This window comes from Caloenas nicobarica, chromosome 1 (genome assembly GCF_036013445.1).
Source record: "Caloenas nicobarica isolate bCalNic1 chromosome 1, bCalNic1.hap1, whole genome shotgun sequence".
NCBI classification, from domain to species: Eukaryota; Metazoa; Chordata; class Aves; order Columbiformes; family Columbidae; genus Caloenas; species Caloenas nicobarica.
The window spans coordinates 143732002-143753901 of NC_088245.1; the positions used below are offsets into that span (position 1 = coordinate 143732002).

The 21900-nt window shown below is 37.8% G+C and overlaps 2 protein-coding genes across 3 annotated transcripts in view; one reads left to right on the forward strand and one right to left on the reverse strand.

Annotated features, from left to right (window-relative positions):
• Nucleotides 1–2274, reverse strand: part of CMSS1 (cms1 ribosomal small subunit homolog) — a 250557-nt gene extending 248283 nt beyond the window's left edge. The window contains exon 1 of the mRNA XM_065657343.1: nt 2169–2274. Coding sequence (XP_065513415.1) covers nt 2169–2229 — 61 coding nt within the window. The 5' untranslated portion in view covers nt 2230–2274. The remainder of the gene's footprint in view (nt 1–2168) is intronic.
• A 1871-nt stretch (nt 2275–4145) lies between these two features.
• Nucleotides 4146–21900, forward strand: part of TBC1D23 (TBC1 domain family member 23) — a 35079-nt gene continuing 17324 nt past the window's right edge. The window contains exons 1-8 of one of the 2 annotated variants that reach the window (XM_065657365.1): nt 4146–4316; nt 12432–12543; nt 12770–12875; nt 15422–15626; nt 17649–17772; nt 19929–20053; nt 20167–20210; nt 21148–21251. In XM_065657365.1, the coding sequence (XP_065513437.1) occupies nt 4276–4316; nt 12432–12543; nt 12770–12875; nt 15422–15626; nt 17649–17772; nt 19929–20053; nt 20167–20210; nt 21148–21251 (861 nt within the window). In that variant the 5' untranslated portion in view covers nt 4146–4275. The remainder of the gene's footprint in view (nt 4317–12431; nt 12544–12769; nt 12876–15421; nt 15627–17648; nt 17773–19928; nt 20054–20166; nt 20211–21147; nt 21252–21900) is intronic. The other variant, XM_065657354.1, reaches the window with a different exon arrangement.

Here is a 21900-nt window from a genome sequence, read left to right on the forward strand (position 1 = left end):
ACACTTCTGAGGGCTGAGTTACGAAGAAGAATATTGCATTGGTAAGGACTTATTCTAGTGCTAGTCTTAAAGGACTTGGCAAAAAATCGGTATTTTAAAAGTACATTTCGAATTCTGCTTTGCACCTACAGTTGTGGCAGAGATGATATTTTTTAAAATAGGTCAGCAAATGAATTTGGATAGTAAACTTTTTTTTAACAAAACTTGATGTTTCACAGAAATAAACTTGATCAAGTTTGTCAAAAGTGCTAGCTAATGGCCAATTATTTTCTTGTATTGCTGCTTACATTGTACGTTGTAAACCTTGATTTCCTATTTCAGGTCAACTGATTTTAAAGCATTTTATAGTATTCATAAGAAGTGGTATAAATTAACCTTTGATTTTAATTTGTTGTATGTGAAAAATAACTACACAAAATAAAAGTAACAGCTGCTCTTCTTACTTTACTGATGGCTTGTGTTAACTTAATGCAACAGGCTCCTTATAAAGAACCTGCCAAAAAGTTTTGAAAGGTGAGATATGGACAGCAGAGTACATGCTTTGCACAACACTCACCTGTAATCATACTTGTAACACACTCAGATAATGTTCTTGGAGTAAAGTGCATATAGTGCTTTTAGTACAGGGCTGGATTAGACACCTACAGAGGTTCCTTCCCACCTGAATTATTTTAGTAGCTCAACAAACTGCAAAAATCCCAAGGAGTTTACATAACTGGAAGAGTTGTGCTTCACAGTCTCATCTCAAAGTCAGATGGTTTATTCACCATGTCAAATGTTTATCATCCAAGTCCTGCTTTGTGTCCAGTTTCTAAAGGAAAGTTGTCAACATGACAAAAATCAGCTTACCACCCACCCCAAATGAAACCTCTGCTTGGCAGAATGTGCAGGTAGGCTCCTAAGTTATTTAGGACTCCTGAATGAAAAATTCTTAATGAAGAGCATTAACTATGGGAAATGGAACTGTTCAAGGAACCTACATGAGAATAAAAATCAAAATTAAATGCTCAGGAGCCTTATTAGGGCTTGTGATCCCTCTTGCACTACATACATACAATTTTTACATTGCTCCCTCTCAAACTATTCTCCAACCCTTTCACAGGAAACAAGCAACCATTGTCAAGACACTGGAAGATTCAGAGTCTTCCCAGAGGTCCAAATAACTCCCAACTCTTACCCATATGCTAAAAATAAAAAAATAAATTAAAAAAAAATCAATATGGCACTATAAAGTTTTAAAGTCATTTTAGTTGCCTAGATCTACCTGAATTTTTGCATTAAATCTCAACGCTACAGATGCAATCACAGGCTGTAACGTGCTTTAAGATACACTGAAGAAAAAAGATATAGGAGCCAGATATTATAATCATTCCGAAAAGAGACAAATAAGCCATAGTACCATACTCCAAGGAGCAATGGCTGGAGAAAAGCTGTTTAACTCCTGCCCTTTTACAGTAACACATGACAAAGGTGACATGCGACACTCTAGTGAGCACATGGGTGATGCTTGTCAAGTAGCAGATATTTTTCCCTCCAAAGGCTCTACCGTGGATATACTGTTTCCAAGGCCTTTCAGAAACTGTAAGTTGCTTCAGGACGGTAGCGGCAATCAACGCACATTATGCAACATCCCTCCATCAAATAAAGTGGGTTTGGAAGGAAACACAATTTAGAAGCTGAATGAATGCAGGGGGCTGCTGAGCTCGGAACTCAAAGCAAGGCGTTTTCTTCCTTTCCCTCCCCTTCGCTTTTTAAAATTCGCTTAAATGCATTTTTGTTGAGCAGGTTCCCGCAGCCACTTAAATACTGGCGTCTTCGCTTGTCTCTTCATCCTCTAACTATCCCGGGCACGAAGGGTCAGAGATTAGACCTCACCTGGCTGCAGAGATTTTTGTTTACAAGCGAAACCGCCATCAGCAGAAAGCAGGGAAAAGCAGGCACAGGAAGACAAAAAAAAAAAAAAAAAAAAAAAGAGAGAGAGCGAGAGAGGAAAAATGGGAGAAATAAATTAAAAGCGGAAAAGGGAAAGGCGGGGGGCTGAAGGGAGGAGGCAATAAAAAAAAAATTTTTAAAAAAATAGAGAGAAGGAGGGCCGGGGAGGAGAGGGCAGGCCCTCAGGAAGACTGTGGCCAGCCCAGCGTGAGAAGCGAGCTCCAGGAGCCGCGTACCTGGACCGCTGCCTGCCCCGGTCGGGCTCTCCCACCACGGCTCCTCCAGCGCGTCCCCCATGCCGCTACCGCCGCTACTGCCGCCGCCGCCACGCGGGGAGGGCGGGGCGGGCCGGCCCGCGCCTGGCCCCGCCCCCGCCCCCGCGCCTGCGCACTGGCCCCGCCCGCCCACACACAGAGGGACGGGAGACAAACGGTGCCCAATGAGCATTTTACAAAGTTTTTTTCCTAAGTAATAAAAGTAGCTGTTTAAAATGCATGGGGGGGGTGTTGACTTTTTTTTTTTTTTGCGAAAAATATAGACCAAGCGGGGAAAAGGGGGAAATAAATTAAAAATATTAGCCTCTCACAATATTTTTTTTAATTGCCTGAATCTGGTTTGACACTGTAAAATACTTTCTGGATTAAGATTATTCATATAATTTTTTTTCTGAGAAACAAATATACAAATATACACGGCAAAACATTGCGTGTTGCCTTTGAATGAATGTTCTTGGCTCTCGGGGCACAGGATCCCGCAGGCAGTGGAGCAACCAGTGTGTGTTTTTTCACAGGAGCGATCCTGCTTTAGAGTCTGAGCATTTGCATGGCGGAGCACATCCCACAGCCAGCTGTGGCAGTAAAACAGACAAGTGTAAGAACATCAATTTTTCATAAGGTGGCACTGTTATTCCAGAGAGACCGCATCTGGAGTATTGTGTCCCGTTCTGGGCCCCTCAGTTCCAGAAGGACAGGGAACTGCTGGAGAGAGTCCAGTGCAGGGCCACAACAATGATTAAGGGAGTGGAGCATCTCCCTTATGAGGAAAGGCTGAGGGAGCTGGGGCTCTTTAGCTTGGAGAAGAGGAGACTGAGGGGTGACCTTGTTACTCTTTATAAATATGTAAAGGGTGAGTGTCATGAGGATGATGCCAGGCTCTTCTCGGTGACAACCAATGATAGGACAAGGGGTAATGGGTACAAACTGGAACACAGGAGATGCCACTTAAACATGAGAGGAAACTTCTTCTCAGTGAGGGCGCCAGAGCACTGGAACAGGCTGCCCAGGGAGGTTGTGGATTCTCCTTCTCTGGGGACATTCAAAACCCGCCTGGACGCCTTCCTGTGTAACCTCATCTGGGTGTTCCTGCTCCGGCAGGGGGATTGCACTGGATGATCTTTTGAGGTCCCTTCCAATCCCTAACATTCTGTGATTCTGTGATAAATTATTTGCATAATTTTTCTTAACTTTCATAGGCGTATACTATTTTTTTTTGTTTCTTTGAGGGTGTAGATGGGTGAGGAATGTGCACAATTGCGAGCTTTAGTGTTGTTCTGCCCAGGGTTGCTAATGAACATCGCCAGGTGATTCGTGGTCCTTGGAAATCAGGATTCAGTGTAAAACGTCTGAATTTTATCTCCAGCTTGTGGAATATAGCCTGGCAAAATATTGACTGCAAGGGAAGTCGTTTAATAATCAAACCTGTATACAGCAAAGCAGTTCGCCTTCATGGGAACCCAAAATACTCGTATTTTTCACAGAATGGCTTCCCTGCTGGGAAAACCGACTCCCAAGGCTTACAGAGCAAGGCACCGGCGGGAGCGCCTTCCCCCGCCAGCCAGCCTGAGGCCGCACGGAGGGGCCGCAGCAGCCGCGGGTCTCCCGCCAGAGCCCCCGCCAGCGCCTCCCCCCGCGGCGGAGCGCCGGCCGCCTCGCGAGCTTGCCCGGCCCCGACCGCCGCCTCCCCGGCTGCGCTGAGGGGCGGCTGGGGCTCTGCCAGCCCGGCCCGGCCCGGCCCGCGGCGGGGCAGCTCCTGCTCCCCCGGGGCAGAGGCTCAGGTGAACGCCCCTGGGCCGCGGCGACAGCAGCAACAGCCAAGCCCGCCCGGCCTGGCCCCGGCCCCGGCCTCTGATCCTCACGCAGAGGCACCGCCCTTCTGCCTTGCCAGGCTTCCGCGCTTTGCGGTGGGCGCCCTCACTTCACGACAGCACGGGAGAGGCGAGGACCAGGGCCGGCTCATGGTGAGGTGAGGCGTCGGGGGGAAAAAAAAAACCGAAACAAAACAAAGCAAAAAACACACACCACCCGACCGCGCTTTACGGCCGAGCGAGGAGGCACGTCAACAGCTATGGCGGAAGGGGAAGAGGCGCCGCCGCCGTCGAGCAGCTGGTGAGTTACGGGGGTGTCGGTGCCTTTCCTCCCGCTCCGTCCCCTCCGCAGCGGGGCCGAGGGGGAGCAGGGGCTCGATGGGCGAGAGGGGCCGTGCCCCTGGCCCCCCGCACGTCGGCGCTCCCACCGCTCCCGGGACCCGCCGCACTTGGGGTGCGGGTGTGCGGCTGAGGCTGCCCCGAGCGCCTCGGGACGAGGGGAGGGCGTCCGTGCTCCCGCCGCCGCGGAGCGCTCGGTGGAGCCAGTGGGTGGCTGGGGGAGCTCCCCGGGGTGGGGGCGGCCCCCCTTTAGCCCCCCACCCACCCGCCTGCCGGGCCCGGCAGGCCCCAGCGCGGTGAGAGCCCGGGGCCAGCCCCGGGGCAGACGCCTCGACAGCTCTCGGGTCCCGAAAGAGGAAGCGCCGCTGTCCAAAGAAGGCTGAGACGGGCCGGCCTGTGGCCGTGCCCCGCCTGGAGCCAGGCGGTTGCTCTAGTTTCAAAATGACAGCTTTTAATCTGGGGTAGGAGCGGCTCGATGTATGCACCTGGCTGCCGGGAGCGGACCTGCTTTGTTCGGTTCAGCTTCCCCTTTTGCTGCGTACCTGCTCGAGCACAGGTGACAAAGATAGGTCCTGGCTTGATTTCCGAATGATTTTGCTTGCCACCCTCCTCTGGTGTAGCTAGTACTTACAATAGATTTGACATCGAATCTCTAGGGCAAGAGTGGAGACTATGCCTGGAGCGGGTATAGTATCATTTTGATGGTAACAGTGCTCTGATTTTAGTATTTGTTGCATTGCATTCACTTAAGTATTCACTTAAGATTGCAGAGGCTTAAATAAACACTGTGTTTAAACACTGAAGGTATTCTTACTGCACCCCACATTTCCATTCCTGTGCATCTTCACTTTGTTTTTCTCTTTACACTTCTGCATTGCATGTGATTAATTTTATTTCTGTGATTCATTTTACTTCTGTGTTTCTGTGCCAGAGCATTGCTCTTTGTCCTTTCCACGTACACACTTTTCAAACAATTACCTTACAGACCTGGTTTTTTATGATCATTTCCAGTCTGATGGTTTTGCTTCTGGGCTTTATTTTGTGTGGTGGATTCAAAGTTTCTTGCTAACTATGCTCAGCCCTCTTTGCTAGGTTGGTCCTACAGATACAGCTCTTGAATATAACAACTAAGTATCATTTACTAGCAAATTAAAATGAATTGGTGTAATGTTTTAACCTTTTTTTTGCTTTTAGTCGCAGCTTAAAAATTTGTAAAGTGCTTTCCGTAGGTACAGTGTTGCATAAACATAATTTCCAAATACAAACCTGACTGTTGAAACATATAATTACAAAGGTAAGGACAGACTAATTGACAGTGCAGTCTTGACACTTTGAAATATAACCCTGGACTTTGAATAAGAACCATGTTGAAATATCTCTGAAAAAATACTTCAAATCTCCTTCATTACTAATGCTGAAAGAATGTTATGGTCTCCTAGATCACAACAATCTGCTAAAATTCCTGGTTAAGAACAAGGCACAAGTGTGGTTGCGGGACATATTTCAAGGCACAGCCTGCATTGTTGCCATTCTGACTGGCAGCTTCAAAATATAACTATAGTAAATTTGATATGCTTGTACTACTAGAAAATGCAAACTTGAAGGCATTACTTGCAAGAGATTTTGTAAGTTGTTACGGAAGGAGTTCAAGGGGTTTATACTTAAATGCTACATTAGTATGGCAGAATACGTCCTGTTACTAGAGCTGTACACTGTAAATAACATAAAGTTGTATTCTTTATTGCTTGCTTAGAAATTTCCCATGGCTTTTTTTGTTGTTTTGTTTTTTAAAGCAAGTTTCAGTGAAATATTGTCTTTTTCATTTGATTTAAACTATTGTATACATATCTGAATGCTGTTGAACCGTTGTTGTTTTTCTGATTATAATATGTATCTTTCATATTAGCTTTTTTGTGTAAATTACTACACTGTCATAGTTTTGAAGTATATAGGATTGTGCAATAACATCTAATGTTTTAAAAGTACACAGCTGAAACATAAAGTGATGCATAATGTACACCTGAACTGTGCTGGGATGAAAACCAGCAATACTTGTCCTCTATTCAGTTCCTTAGGGGGATTCAAATGCAGATGTAATTTTGTGTTCAGAGACTGTGACAGCACCTTGAGTATGTAGAATCTAGACATGCTTATTAAAATAAAATGCTCTTTATATTTTTCCTGTGTCAACTTGACATGCAGTGCTGGTGTGATTTGAGAAGGGGCACAAACTAATCATGAATTAAAACCTTCAACATCCATACTAACTGCTTGGTGTTTTGTTTGACAAAAAGCAGGAAAATTTGCCACTGTATGATACAACTTTAAAAAAAAACCCACCACCACCCACCCTACCCCCTAAACTTACTGGACAGAGTTACTGAAAGATGAGATTGTTGGCTTTTTCTTCAGTAAATTCAGGAAGTTTCTCAACAGTTTTGATTTAAAAATGAGACCATTCTGTCAGACATTGTTCATTAAATATTTCTTTTTAGCTATTTGGCATATTCTCAAAAATTAATTTGATAAATTGCTGACTGTATTATATTTGATGCTGGAAGACCTGTCTGTGTCCAAAGCTAGCAATGCTGAGAAACACAAAGGAGGCTGTTTTCAAACTGTGCTGTAAGATCGTAGTTTCTTTTTTTGTCTACTTACTTGATTATTTTAACCATAATTTTAGTCAATAAAATACTTCTAGTCAATAAAATGTATAGATACAAACAAGCTGGACTGTTCTTAGTTAAAATGTTTGTAATTGGAAGTTATAGTTTTTTTCTCTCGTTATCAAGGAGATAAATCATTTGGACCTAATTTTTCTTCAGGTTCTCAGACAGATAAAGATATAAACAGTTATGAATTAATTTCTAAAACTTTTTTGCAAATCTTTGTTTAATACTCAAGCTTCAGGTAACTTGATCAAATAGTATTTTTATTTTAAGATCTATACTTTGAAAGTTAAGGCCTGAACTAACTAAATATAACTTTAACCACAGATGGAATTGTTCCAATTCATTTAACTTTCCATTGGAATAATTCATCTTATGGGTCTCAAAATACACTCCAACTGTTTCAGGCAATAGAGTGACAAAACTTGTACATATATATTTTTTCTGCGCTCAAAATCTGGCTTATTAGTGCCTGGAGCCATGGTATTTCTTCTGAAAGCATATGAACAAAAAAAAAATTCCTTGGCAGTTAAACGTGAAATTAACATACTTGAGGGAAAAATAGAGGTAAAAATATCAGGGAATTAACGTTTTTCTCCAAAGTTTGATTGGAAAAAAAGAATATTCAATAGTGTTCTGGATACAATGGAAATTTTGAAGTAAATGCAAGGGATTGATTTTTGTTTGTTTGTTTTCAATAGCGAACTAACGCTCCTCGTTACTTTTGATTTAATATCGCTCTTGTTGAGGCTTTTTTTTGGTGGTCAGGAGAATCCTAAATTAAAAGTAGGAAGCAGAGTAACTAGATTATATAAAAGCATATTTCGTGAAGGGGGGGGAAGCTTTTATAAAGATAGTTTTCTGTGGTTTGAAGCTGTGTTCTTTGCTATGGGAAGGTATAAAAATAAATTGATATTAGCCATTGACTTTGGAGATGTTCATCAGCACTATTCACTTACACAATATTGTTATAAGTAAAAGTTGTTTGCCATTACTTCATGTTATAAACCTGTATGCTGCTGTGACTTTTTTCAGGTAAAGTTCTTTGCCTAAAATGCAGTTTAGTTCTACCTTATTTGTTACAATAGTAATAAAAATATATTAGAATAAATTAGCCCGGTCTGGCACTAACATGGATATGTACAGGCACTGCTCATAATTGTGATGGCAGCATTGTGATATATGTGCCTGTCTTTTTCTTTGCATGCTACACTTACCAGAAATACACAGAAACTTGCAGACTGGATGTGTTTGATGACCTAGGAGACAACGACTTTGTAGTGATACTTCTGGCAAAGGTTCAGCTGGTAGCAGCCTTGCTTCTGATTTTGGGGAAAATGATGTGTGGAGATGTTGAAGAAATACCACTTCTTATGCTCAAAGTGGTGGTGGCCTCCTAGAGCATAGCATGAGCAGCTCTGATGATTGTGTCACTTGGGTAGTGTGGGTGAAAATAAACAAAGCAGCTTTTCAGGTGTTACACCAACGTCAGATCAGTGATCAGAATATGGGAAGCAGTTTGACAAGAGGTATAATCTAAGTGTGGTTTAACCTTTTTAGGACATTGAGTAATATCTTTAATAGAGGGGTGTGTATTATGGTAGTAGTTCCAGTGTGTATGGAAAAAAGTGATCACCTTGTTTTGGACTGATAAGTGTGCTTTAGATAATGAATTTGGTACATGTAGAAGATACCTGTTGGGCTGTGAAAAGAAGGAGTTAGTATTAGAAGTGTGCCCATCACAAATTAAAGCTTTAAACTTTTGAAGCATTTTTTTCCAAAAATGCACTTTGATTTGGAAGAAGCAATTCAAGGGGATCTGTCTTGCCTAATAACGAAGAAGCAGACTTAATGACTTTAGCAGATACATTCCAGGCATTGTAATGTAATGATTAATTATAGTTTTCTTAATACTATACATCTTTTCCTATGTATTTGTAATTTATCAACACACTTCCTCCTATCTTTTGCCTGCTGTTCACATCCCCATGATTTCTTAATCTCTTCATTAGTATTTATAAATGATTCTTATCAACCTTAGAGTCATATATAAATAAAATAAATAGTACTTTAAAAAAAAAAGTCAAGCCGAAGTACCAAGAGTTGATAATTTTTTTTTAAATTGCCTCCGGCTCGTTCTCACATCTTAAATGTTTTGGCTTAAAAAAAATGATGTTGAATTTCTGTGAAGGTAGTTACCTGTTGATTTTAATATGTCACTGGACTGGCATGAATTTCAGAGATCCTTCTGTAAGTATGAAAATTTACTCCAGATACACTAATAGCAATAGTGTGCATTGTGACATTTTGAACAGTAGGTCTTGCAGAAATAAACCTTTCAGGCCGTGGCTTGGGTATAGGCTGGAATTGTATACATCTAACCAAAATTTAGAAGAGCATCTGAAATCAGGCTGTGGAGCTATGGTAGAGTAAAAAGAAGGATGTTCGGGTCTGGAAGCATTTGCCTATAAAGAGAAGTGCTGCATTCTTTCCTAAGTAAGTGCAATAGTTGTTTTCCATATGAACAGAAAACTTCCTAGCTGATCTTCCCTCATAAAAGACAAGGATCCAGATTGCTAGCATTTTGCTAGGACATTTGTAGCACAGACTGAAATAAGGTAAAAGACAGCTGGTGGACTGGTGTTAAAGTATCAATCACTTTCATGGTACTTTGGAAGTTAGTGTGAATAGAATAATTATTAGAAAATAATTTTTCTTCATTTTTGAGAAGTCTTCAAGCCTGTAAACAGTCTTGGGGGTTGATGGAGGAAAAGAATAGCAAATTAAATCATAAATAGGGTAAGGCATTTTTCCCTCCCCACTGTTATTTCATTTAACTCAATGTGGTGATACAGCACATCTCTTCATGTGGGAGATGGGCATGTTGGATTCTTACTTTTTTAAAGTGAAGTAGTAAATCTAGCATTTGCTTGTCATCTTCAGAGTGTGCAAAGGGCGGATGACTACTTATAAATAAGATTTTGCACCTAGTAATATATTATCAAAGAAATGGAGGAAGCACACATTTGCAGGTACCATGTTGAAGTTGATCTTGATGTTAACCTGTGCACAGCTTTTTAAGCTGTGACTATTAGGTACAAGTAACTGGTAGAATTAGTACTCATGGTCTGTGAAACATTCTTTGCCAGGTGTGTTTTTGTGATTTGTGTAGATGTGTTGTTTCATGTATATTATTTTTTTTTCTCAAATAGTTTTCTTTGGAGGGCATAGAAACTAAATTTAAGAATTGCTATTTAAGACCTTTCGACCTGAAATACAATGTGTGCAGCTGTTGCGTTCAGATCCACGTGCCTGTTTAATACTTGGATAATGTTTGTAGCAACTGATCATATTTTGTGTGCTACAATTCAAGGCCTAGCTGTTGCTCTCCAATTCGTTTGTCATACATGGTGTGCACAGAAACCTGCAATACATCTAAGAGCATCTAGTTCTCTTCAGCTGATGTTTGATGTTGGCTTCTGTTGAAGTGAGATCATCCCAGAGTTTGTGCAGTTCTGCTGAGTGCTAGGGCTCTTGGTGTAAGTGTTCTGGAAATACCTGAATTTTATTCAGGTGAACTGATTTGATGATTTAATTTTTCCAGCATTGATTGTTATGTACACAGTTGGACCACAGGATAGGTGACGGTTGTGCAAATGTGCTTGTGTATTTTTTCCATCCCCGTTTCTGTCGCAGGAAAGTGATATTCACCCATGCACCCTGCAGTTCCATAAGTGGGCTTCGGGATTTTTCTTTTAATTCTGAAAATATAAGGAAACAAGGCAAGTCAGTCTCTTTGTAAACTGTACTTTCTTTCATCCAAATTTACAAAATCATGTGAAGAAGGCAGACTATTAGTTATGCCCCAGCGTATATTTGAAATGTGATTTGAAGTGCTGCCAAAACGTACTGGCAAAGAAACTGGCTGATACAATGCAAGGCAAATGCTTACTCTGCAAACTTGTAAATACTTTGAGAAGTCTTAAGTAAGGTTCTCTCATTGCTTAATGTTAAGTACATGCATGCATTCTTACAGGATTGAGATTTTTAGTCTGTTTATCAAAAAGGGTGATATTTAGGAAATCAGAAATTTGTGTGTTAAGCTTTCAGAAGACCAAACTTGAGAAACTTTGTATCAAGGAGTTAGTTGTGGATATATGCAAATGAAAGAAGCAGACAGCGCTCAACAGCTGACATTCTTTTACCGTGGGTATCTGGAATTGACTACATAGTACCTAACATGTGGATCAATGAAGCATTGTACTGATAACATTTTAACATCTGTCATTACACATGTATCAATAGCTGTGTTGTTCAGAAGGAATGCCTCTTCATACTTGAATATCTGTCCCGAATAAACAATCATGTTCTATGTTTTGCTCTGGCTATAAAGCTCCCGGCTATGTGTTTAAGGCCTCGAGTATATGAAGCAAAGCCTTTCTTAAGGCACGTGTCAGAGCTAGCAGGGAACAGTTAAGAGGAGACAGTAAGGGAGAAGTTTTTCCTACAGGACATGTGTCACTGCCGTTGCTATTTTTCCAGTGAACCTGGTGCTTTGCCACCGCTGTGCTACATAATAGTGGGATTCCTGAAATCATCAGATGTGATTCTCTCATTGTTGACAGCATGGAACTGTTGACACAGTCTGCAGAAATTATCAGAGAGATTGTGAAGTAGTCCTTTCTGAATGCACTTCTTCCTTATAATGCTTACAAACTTTTGTTGGCTTACTATGGCAACTTAAAGTATCATTACTGTTTGACTGTCTTGTGAATTTGTGTATTTTACTACTTTCTACACCATTATTAACATTTTGGTATGTTTTAATTCAGTCTTGTGCCTGTGTCTACGCTTATGGTACTACAACTTTATAGTTAAGTAAACCTGAGTTTGACTCAAAGGTCCTTTCCAATTTCAGGGAAAGACAAGGTTAAAAGCTGACTGTTCTAAACCTTTGAAATAAGTTCTCTGTTTTCTAGGTCATGTAGTATTTTATTTGAAAGAACTCTGCCATCTAATTTAGGTGTAGTGTTTGCTTTGAATGCATTGTGTATGTGAAAATTTGCCATGTATCTCTTAAGTTATAAACAACAATTAAGTTTGCGTTTTTATGACACATTTTGCAAAATTGCAACTTCATGAAAGCAAACAAAAAGTGCTTTGAACTTATTTTTTTCTCCTATGTAAATTTAATGGAATTAAAAGCTGAACAAGCAGCCTTAAAAATAAAGGAATAAATAAACATGTTGCAAATATTTATTTTCAATAATTGGCAAATTGTCTTATATGGTATCTTTACATATGTGTGGGTTTTGCCTGATAATAGCCCTCTGTCTACATCTATTTAATACATAAACATTGACAAATATTGTATTATTTTTTAATAAATACATTATGTATAATTATAGGGAAAAAGATCTTGCAGATGCTCTAGAAGAGGGAGGCTGTGATCTTGAAACTGTGAGAAACATCATTCAAGGAAGGCAATTGCCTGCTGAGCTGAGGGCCAAAGTCTGGAAGGTAAATACAAAGTTACAGCAAGAAGCAGGAAATACTTGAAGTTCCAATTGATTTGAGGTAAATGATTTAATTACCAGGCATCTCTACAGAAGAGACGTAATACTGGAATTTTAATATGCATGTATGTTGATTCAGTTTTAGGATATTCCTCTTCATTGAGTTCAATAAATGGGTAACTACAAAAGGATACTACAATATTTAGTGGGTTTTCTATTCTTGTTTTCAGATTGCACTTAATGTTGTAGGAAAGGGGGACAGCCTAGCATCCTGGGATGGCTCCTTAGACCTGCCAGAGCAGAGTACAATTCATAACGATTGCCAAGAGCTAATTGGTAAGTTCAATTACATTTAGATCACCTATGCAAAAATCTCAGTACTCTGAGTTGTCTTAGGGCTTTGTTATTTGAATTAAATAACCTGAATGATGTTTACATTTTGGAGGAAGATGAGAGGGCAGAGAACATCAGAAAGAACTTCTAAGAAAACAGTAGTATCTTATCTGTACTCTGAGATGGGTGACATCATGGAAGTTTAAAATATTAGCTTGTACATGATAGTTTGCATGGTCAGAGATGAATGGGAAGAAAGATCCAGGAGCTGAAAATATTTTAAATCCTTTTCTAAACACTATCAGTTAAACCAGACAGTCTTTTTGTAGTGCCATTCAAATTTTTAATTGTCTACTGGCTGGTACTTAACCTGAGAAGCTGATGTAGCACCAAATGCATATGACCCCTAAGGGAAGAAACGTATTAAACATTTAGGAGTTTAAAGACTTTTTTTTTTTTTCTGAAAGGTATTTTTTAATAGTGTTTTCAGCAAAAGTTAAAGGTTTGGTTGTGAAAGCACGATGCTGCCAGGACATGTCTGTAAGGAGTTGCCACAAGATCTGGTTGGCAACTCATCACAAAAATGGCGAAATTCCTGACACCAAGCAACAGCATTAGTATCAGTGATCAGGTGATGGAGTCAATACCGACTTATAAATTAGGATACTACTACTTATGGCATCAATAAGAGAATCTTCTATTTTATTACCAGTCAATCTTTAAGTTATTCTTACACAATTGAAAGTTAAGACAAAGAATGGAGTTATTGCATGCGTGCATACACACCTACTGCTAAAATGCAGTTCTGCATGTTCTAGCCCTAGAATTTAGTAGGGCTTATTTTCCTTCTCTCTCTGTCCTGTAAAGGAAAGGAGGAAAAAATCCAGCATTATTCAATCAGACTGTCTTTCTGGAAGATGGCAAAACATCCCAATTAGTATTCATAACGTACAAAATTAAGTACTTCAATGTTTATTAGTTCTCCTTTTGTCTTTATTACATGATATGTAACAATATTAAACTGATTAAAGTAATAAATGTGAAGTTAGTTCGGAATGAAGATTATATAGAGATTTCAATTTGGGATTGAATTAAATCTCTCTATTTCAGTGTTTTATCAAAGCAAGTAGTCTCCAAATTGAAAATAAATCTTCAGATGGCATTTGAGTTTTATGTACTATTTGATTTTCTTGAGAGGTAGAGGAAAGGAAATGCCAAATATTGACTGGCTTTGATGGGAAAATATTAAAGACTTCACTATTAAAAACTTTCACCTAACAGCAATGAGACTTGTGGGCTTCTTGTAATTGAGGGGGGGAAATGTTCGCTAGAAATTTAGTGCCACTGCATCAATGTAGTGAGTACACATCTCTTGCCCCTGTCCAGCACAAAACATGGTTATTCCTTCTTTTACTCTAAGTTAGTTTAGCTATAGTAAAATTGACATAATCTAAATGGATGAAGAAAATTTATTTCTCAACTATATAGTTCATAAGTGTATTTAATACTAGATTTTTCATTTTAAAAAAAGAGGTATTTAATGTTACACAGAAAATTGTATGAACTTAGACAAAAGTCTGGTTTCTCTAGAGTCTGTATAAATAAAGACTGATACATTTAAATGTAAGTAAGCTAAGTAGTCATTTCATCACATGGAGGAAGTCATAATTTGAGGTATGGTATTGACATATTTCAATATGTTTTCGATTCATTGCTTCAAGTGCAGTGGATGCCAGTAGTTATTCAGAAGTGTTGTCAGCCTTTTAAGTGAGAGCCTATGCAGAAAGATGCTTTACAACTAATGAAAACCTAAGCTTTGCGTATATATCCAACTCGATAATGACAGTATTTAAGAAGTGTTTCGCTTGCTAAACTTAATTACAGAACTGGTTTTGTATCAAATTGGTGTGCCAATTTTTATCCAAATGCAGCAATATAAGTTTATGAATTCATAACTAGTCTGACAGTAAAGAGCTGACATCTTTACTTTTCAGTACCTTACAACATTTGTAAGAATTTGAAGCAATGCACTATATTACATAAAAGATTAAACGTCCATGGTTAGTGTATCTTCTCATTAACAACAGTACGAAATCAAATTTAAAAGCCAGGTGTAGATGTAAGTAATAAAATAATTTCTCTTTTTATAGTTACCCTAACAACCCCAAATTTAAACTGTTGTTAGGAAAACTACTTTGAATTAGAGATTAAAAATGTGATTTTTCTGTTAATACTAAAATCTAAGTCTGTAAGCATAACTGATTTCAAACTACTGATTTTCATAGATTTGCACGTCAGTGGGCTTTTGAGGAATTGGAAGTATGCATTGTGGGTTGAACTGTGTTGAAATACAAATTAATTTGTTGTAGAGTTGGGCATAAGTTATGTGCTGAGCATGTTAAATAGGAATAGAAGAGGGGCATTTTGTGCCTTTTTTTTTTTTTTTTTTTCCCCAGGCAGTCTCTGTTGGTGATATTGTGCTGTGAAATATTCTCATTCAATTTCTTGAAAGGCCGCTAATACAATTTGTATTGCTGTGCCTCTTTCAGACCAGCTGTCAGTGCCAGAAGAGGAGAAGTCAGTATTACTTCTGGATATTGAGTCTGTTATTACTTTTTATTGTAAGTCACGCAATGTTAAATACAGTTCTTGCCTTGGCTGGATACATCTACTCAAACCTCTGGTGCAGCTTCGTTTGCCACGCAGTGATTTGTACAACTGCTTTTATGCTATTATGAATAAATTCATTCCAAGGTAAAACACTTTCTTTTCCTTGTATACTATTTTTATTGGCATTAGAAGTATTTTCTGAAAGGATGTGCATGTTGATTTTGGCTAGAGTAGCGTTTTGTAGCAAAATTGTCAGATTCCTTCATATGATAATAAATTGACCCATCTTTCAAGACCTGTTGGTTTGAAGTCCAGGAGGTAATTGAGTTGGTTTAAGAGGTAAGGAATTAGTATGTGGCTGATGTAAACTTGATGTGTCTTTTAAAGAACAACTGTCATTTCATTCTATATGAAAAATATCTAATTCACATATGTTGTTTGAAAGAGTTTTTTCTTTCCTTTCTCAGCATTTTTGGTATTTAAAATGCTTCTATCTCACTTCAAAATATTTCATAAGCACTAATTAAGTCTCAAAATCTCTTTAGATGAAGTAGTTGCTATTTTCCCTGTATTCCACTGAGTTGGGACTGAATTTTTTCTTTTTTTAATAAAAAAAAATTGGAGCTTTTCATGCTGTTATATGGGTGCTCTCACTAAAATTATTTTTTATTTATGTTGCAGTAGCATCATGATGCTTCAGTGAGGCTACAAGGTCTTCTGATTAAGACCTTGTGAAATAATATCTGGTTAGTCTGTAATTAAAGATCTTAGTCTGATTCCCTGGAAAGGAGATTCTGGCCCAGCTACTGGACATGTGCCCGTAATATGAAAAGTGCACATTTGGTGTTGCGACAGGAAACATTTATCGGTCCTGTCTCTTTACTCAGCTTGTGACTGTTTGTGATTTAAAATACTGTTGGGCTCTGTGAACTGTTTGGGGATAGTGGCGTTATGGTCATGTAATTCATATACTTTTAGCCATAGAAGACTTTCAGAGTGTCTAGTATTTGAGTTTCTCTGTAAGAACTTAGGTGATGTTTCATTGAGATATAGCCTGTGGGTTTTTTTGTGGTTTTGTTTGTTCATTGTTTGTTTGGTTTTGGTTTTGGATTTTGGGGGGGGTTGTTGTTCTTGGTTTTGGTTGTTTTTATGGGAGACGGAAAGATATAAAAGGGAATTTATAGTATATTTGCAAATCTCCACTTAGGTCATTTCAGTCCCAATTTGATATTTGACAGCTGGATCATCATTACTATTTGATAAAAATTTCATTTTTTAACTTGCTGGTTTGGGGTTTTTTTGTGTGTTTGGTTTTAATCACTTTTTATTCACATTTTCTCGTGTTTTGTAACTATCATGAAATATTTATTAGGAATTAATTCTAACAAAATACTGACTGGAATAATTGACCATATTAATCATTCAAACAGAAAATAATTTGCAGTTCTAGATTCTTAGGCTAAATTCATTAGTAGAATATTTTTCTTCTTTTCACACTTTTTGTCATGTTAACTTAATGGAAGTCAGAGTTGTTCTGTTAATTTCATAAAAGAATCTCCACATAAAATTCGCTGTGAATGTTTCCATTTCACCACTATAGACATAGCTTTGTTTAAGAAAGTTAGACTGATAATTGTGTTTGGAGATCTGTGTGTGAAGTTTCACCTGAGTTTACATAAATTTTTATACGCTTGAAATTTGTTCCTAATGTCTTTAAACAACTATTTCTTAATTTTAAATACTCTGTTTTCTGACTGATGAAGTGATATTTATTTGTTATTCATGTGTGAAATAAGCATACTTAAAATTTCCTTTGGCTGCCATATTAGAATGATATATATTTTCTAAAATTTGGGGTTTAGTTAATAATGTCGATACCATGCTAGCCTTGCTTTGCTATTTAAATCTGTTTTAAATACTTCTGTATTATATACTCTATTAAGTATTGGCAGTATTTTGTTCTTTCTCCTAGCTTACTAATATGGTGGTGTAATTTTTTTTTTTTTGGTGACTCTTGAGGCGAGTTGGTTTCATGATCAGTCTCTGTGAATTAAAAGAACGATACAGGAAATTACATAATCACAACTAATAATGAATTGCTACTGTAAGTCTAACAACTGGAATATTACAGGAGGGTTTACGATTACTTTCACTGCTACTTTTTAGGGATTGTTTTATGAAGGGAAGACCATTTCATCTATTTAGACTGCTTCTTCAGTACCATGAGCCTGAACTCTGCTCCTTTCTTGATACTAAGAAGATGACTCCAGACTCATATGCACTCAACTGGGTAATAAAGTGAAAGTAGGGAAACATAATGAAAAATAAATTTCTAATAACATTTAAGTACATGTTGGCGGTTAGTGGAAGAGTAGTACAAGAGATTAGTACTGCGTATATTGAAATAAATTGCATGTTTTAATATAGTGCAGGCTTTTTGTCTTCAGTTGTTTAACATAGGGTATGAGATCTTGTTAATGTCACATTGTTATTGTACTGGATGTTAATTGAGCCACTGATGTTAAGAATTTATTGGAATAATTAAGAATCAGACCAACTGACATACTCAAAAAGTAAGAAACCGTGATGTTAGTTTATATAGTAGGCAGCTGTATAGCTGTAGATATGGATAAACATCAGCCTAATGGGTTTTTTAAAGTCAAATTACTGATAATTTTTAAAAACTCCATGCTAATAGATATATTTGACTGCCTTATACAGTGCTATGCCTTTTAGAATTTAGGCACACGTATTTTACAGTTCTTCAAGAACTGGTCATTTCCTCCTCACCTTAACTTTAAAACTGCCTTGAGTTGGGAGTAATTATAAAGAGCTTATCTCAATCATTTTTATAAAGTCTGTGTAGCAGGACTACAACATAAAGCAGCAAAATTCTTAGTTTCAATGCTACTTAGTATATGCACTACAAAATCATGATGCAGTGCTTGCAGAGGCGGAGTCTATAAAAGACAACTTTATGACCCATGAACTCTTCTAGGCTCTTCTTTCGTACCCACTAGCTTTGTAAATTTTTTTGTAACTCTATGTATTTCCAGTTAAAAAAATAATACTGAAATTAATTCTTAAGCTGCAAGGTCTGTATTTATTGGTTTTCTTTTTTTTAAAGATGAATTTTAATATTAAAATGTGTCCATATTCTCAAAATCTGCCTTTTGCTAGTCATCAGCATTCAAAAGAGCAATCAGGTCTTTTTTTACTACTGAATCTCCCTTTTTTAAACATATAATTTTCCTTAGTAAATACAAACTTCTTTGAAGTTATTTATTAAAAGTGTAGTAATTCATTCATAAAAAAAAAATCTTCCCTTTGAAAGGAGGTAGGGAAATGAGCTAGTGTAGCTGCCAGTCCTCAATGTCGTGCTTTCTGGTGTACAATCTTAGAAAAAAATCTTAAGCTTCATTTTGTATTGTGAGATCACATAAAAATTGCTTGTTCCATCTGTCAAAAACTTGGTCTATATAGAGGTATTTCTAATGTGTAGAAATGCACAAGCAGCATTCAGAGACCTGTCATTGCCTTGTTGTTCAGGGACATTTTGCCTTCAGTTGTGTTTCACTTAGAATTGGATAGATCTCACCTTTTGTTACAAAAGTATAGTAGGAGGTGTTGAAATATTCCATGACCGTGTTCAAAAGCAGATACTGAGCTTTTGAAAGCTGTAGCTGTGTTGATACAGAATTTGTATGCATCAGCAAGTCCAGTAAGACCCCCGTGAAACGAGCCGGTATGCATTTGAGTTAGGTGTGATTGCAAATATCTGGCATGAAAAGAAGTTCCTACCTTTTCTTTTATCCACTTTGAACTTTGCATATCAGAGAGGATGTATTTTTAAATGGGAACAGGCAAACAGTATGTTAAATGGTAATGAGAATTTTCTGGTGCTTGCAAATGTGTAATTTATCAGCCATAAAGCATCATAATGTAATTGTAATGCTAGGCAAGTGATGTTGTTAAACTAATGTGCAACCATGTTCAATTAGCTTGGTTCTACTGTGAAAAAATAAAAAGAATGTTGTTTACAGGATCCTTTCAAAGTTGTATTTGCTAAGCTAGTTGAGTAAATATTTTCTTTTATTATTGTCTTCCTGGTACAATTGGTATTTAGCAGTTACTATGAGCTAAACAGTATTCCAGCCTGATTGCAGTATCTCTGGTTGAATTTGCAAGGCTGACAATGTACAGTTGAGTTTCCCTTCACAGTAGGCGTATTTATTCACAGATAATCTGTAGCATTACTGCACTGTTTCCATAAAAATTGTTTTTGAGGGTAGAACCATACTTAAATACATGGTGCAAATGTATGTTTTAACATAATTTTGTTTGGTTTATTTTCTTTTCAATATCTTGTATCTGTGTTAAAAATGTTAGACTGATAAGATTGTTCCTGGTTATTGCTTTTTCTCACACAATTTTCCAAATTTTAAGCTTGGAAGCCTCTTCTCATATTACTGTTCAGCTGAAGTCACTCAGGCTATATGGGATGGATATCTACAACAAGCAGATCCATTCTTCATTTATTTCTTAATGTTAATCATCCTTGTCAATGCAAAGTAAGTATCTAGTTAATTCTTTAGGACATTCCTTGCTGACACAGTTTTAATCCACTTTTGTTTCATTTGGGTTTTACTAACTTAATCTATGCCTGTGACTTTACTGTTTTCAGAGACGTTATCTTAGCACAAGAATCAGATAAAGAAGAAATGCTAAGTAAGTACTTCTCTTATATAGCTGCTAGTGAAATATTTACCATATAGCATAATCCTCATTTATTATTATTTTTAGTTACTGAAGAAATGAATTATGTAATTATTTCCCCTGTGATTTTTTTCTCACTAATGAATTCCCTAACCCACTAATTCCTTTCTTGCTGTTCTTCTGCTGCATCATGTTTGCCCTGTCCTTAGCATTCTTTTTTTGTGTTTCCTTTTAGCACTCCCCCACCTAGTTTTATACTTCAGTTTGGCGTACTTGAAACAATCACCATGTTACTAAGCCCAAAGCAGCAGCTTTCAAATCCTTATTTAAATCTACCACACTTGTTCCATTTTCCAGATTATTATTTTTATATGCACTTGACTTGAGCCTAATTCATTGTTCTTGTCTTACTGTCTTCTTTTTTTATAGAAATTACACTGAATTTCTTGTGAGCCTATTTCACCAGCCTTTTACAATTTTTTTTACATGGAATAATACAATATAATTAATAATCTCCTAGTAGTTAAAAATGAAGGTGCTTGGAATTTTGCATCTTTGTCATATACTGCAAAATTACACCCTTGTACCATCTACTAATGATTGAGTACTGTGTTCTAGAGGATTCTGTTGGTCAGCCCTTTTTAGAAAAGGCAGCTGACTTAGTGTTACAACTGAAAGCTAAAACTATACAGAGGTAAGAGTGCAGTAAAACTAATTTGTGTAGCAGGTTTGAACTTCTATCAAATAGCATAGGTTTCCCATGGATAAGGAGTATTTCCTGTATCTTCTCTTTCCACCTGGTGAATGAATCAACATTCATGTTTACTCAATAAACTCAATTGTGTTATGCCTAATTAAAAGTAAGTTATTTTATGATGTGAGAAGATGTAAGGTGCTTCTTTTCTACATTTGAAAAAACAGTGCACTTAATGTTCTTTGTGTACCTCAGAGTTCTTAGAAACTTCACCAGCCAGTCTTGATTTAGAGGATATAGAAGATCTCTTCTCTTTGGCACAATATTACTGTAGCAAAACTCCAGCTTCTTTCAGGAAGGTAATAACAAAGTAATTTTGAAATTCTCTTGTTTTGGGTGACTGTTTAAGCTCCCGCTGACAGTAACTTTGAATATTTCATTGTGTTTTTTTTTTAAACAATTTTTTCATGTTGTTACTCTAGTGGTATTTACTGTTAGGATCTTTGAAAGATAAGAAAGATAGGTGAAACATCTTGGAGAGAAGTTTCCCTGTGATATTTGCACTTCATCATTGATGACGTTGTTTTGCAAACCAGGTTCTTTTAAGAACTGATGAAGCAAAAATGCCATACTGACACAATTGCATTGTGGTAGACTGCACAGCAGTCCTAGCTGTACTTGCAACAGGAAAAAGTCACTTACTAGAGATAAAGCTGTGATAACCCGCACTTTTCTTGCAGTTCTTCCTTCCTTAAGATATCCAACTGCAGTGAATTCATGAAATAAAAGTAATTGGTAGTCATTGCCTTTGGCTCGTATGTAATTTCTCTGATGTTTGTAGACGGGTATGTGAGATTTAAAAAAACAAAACAAAACAAAAAAACCCACAGAGGTATTTCATCATATTTGCATGGTCAGAGCAGTGAACAAGCATGTCTGTAAGGGAAGTTTAGGCCTTGCCATGATTTTCAGGAAGAATTTCAGTTGATCAAAAATTTGATGACTGTG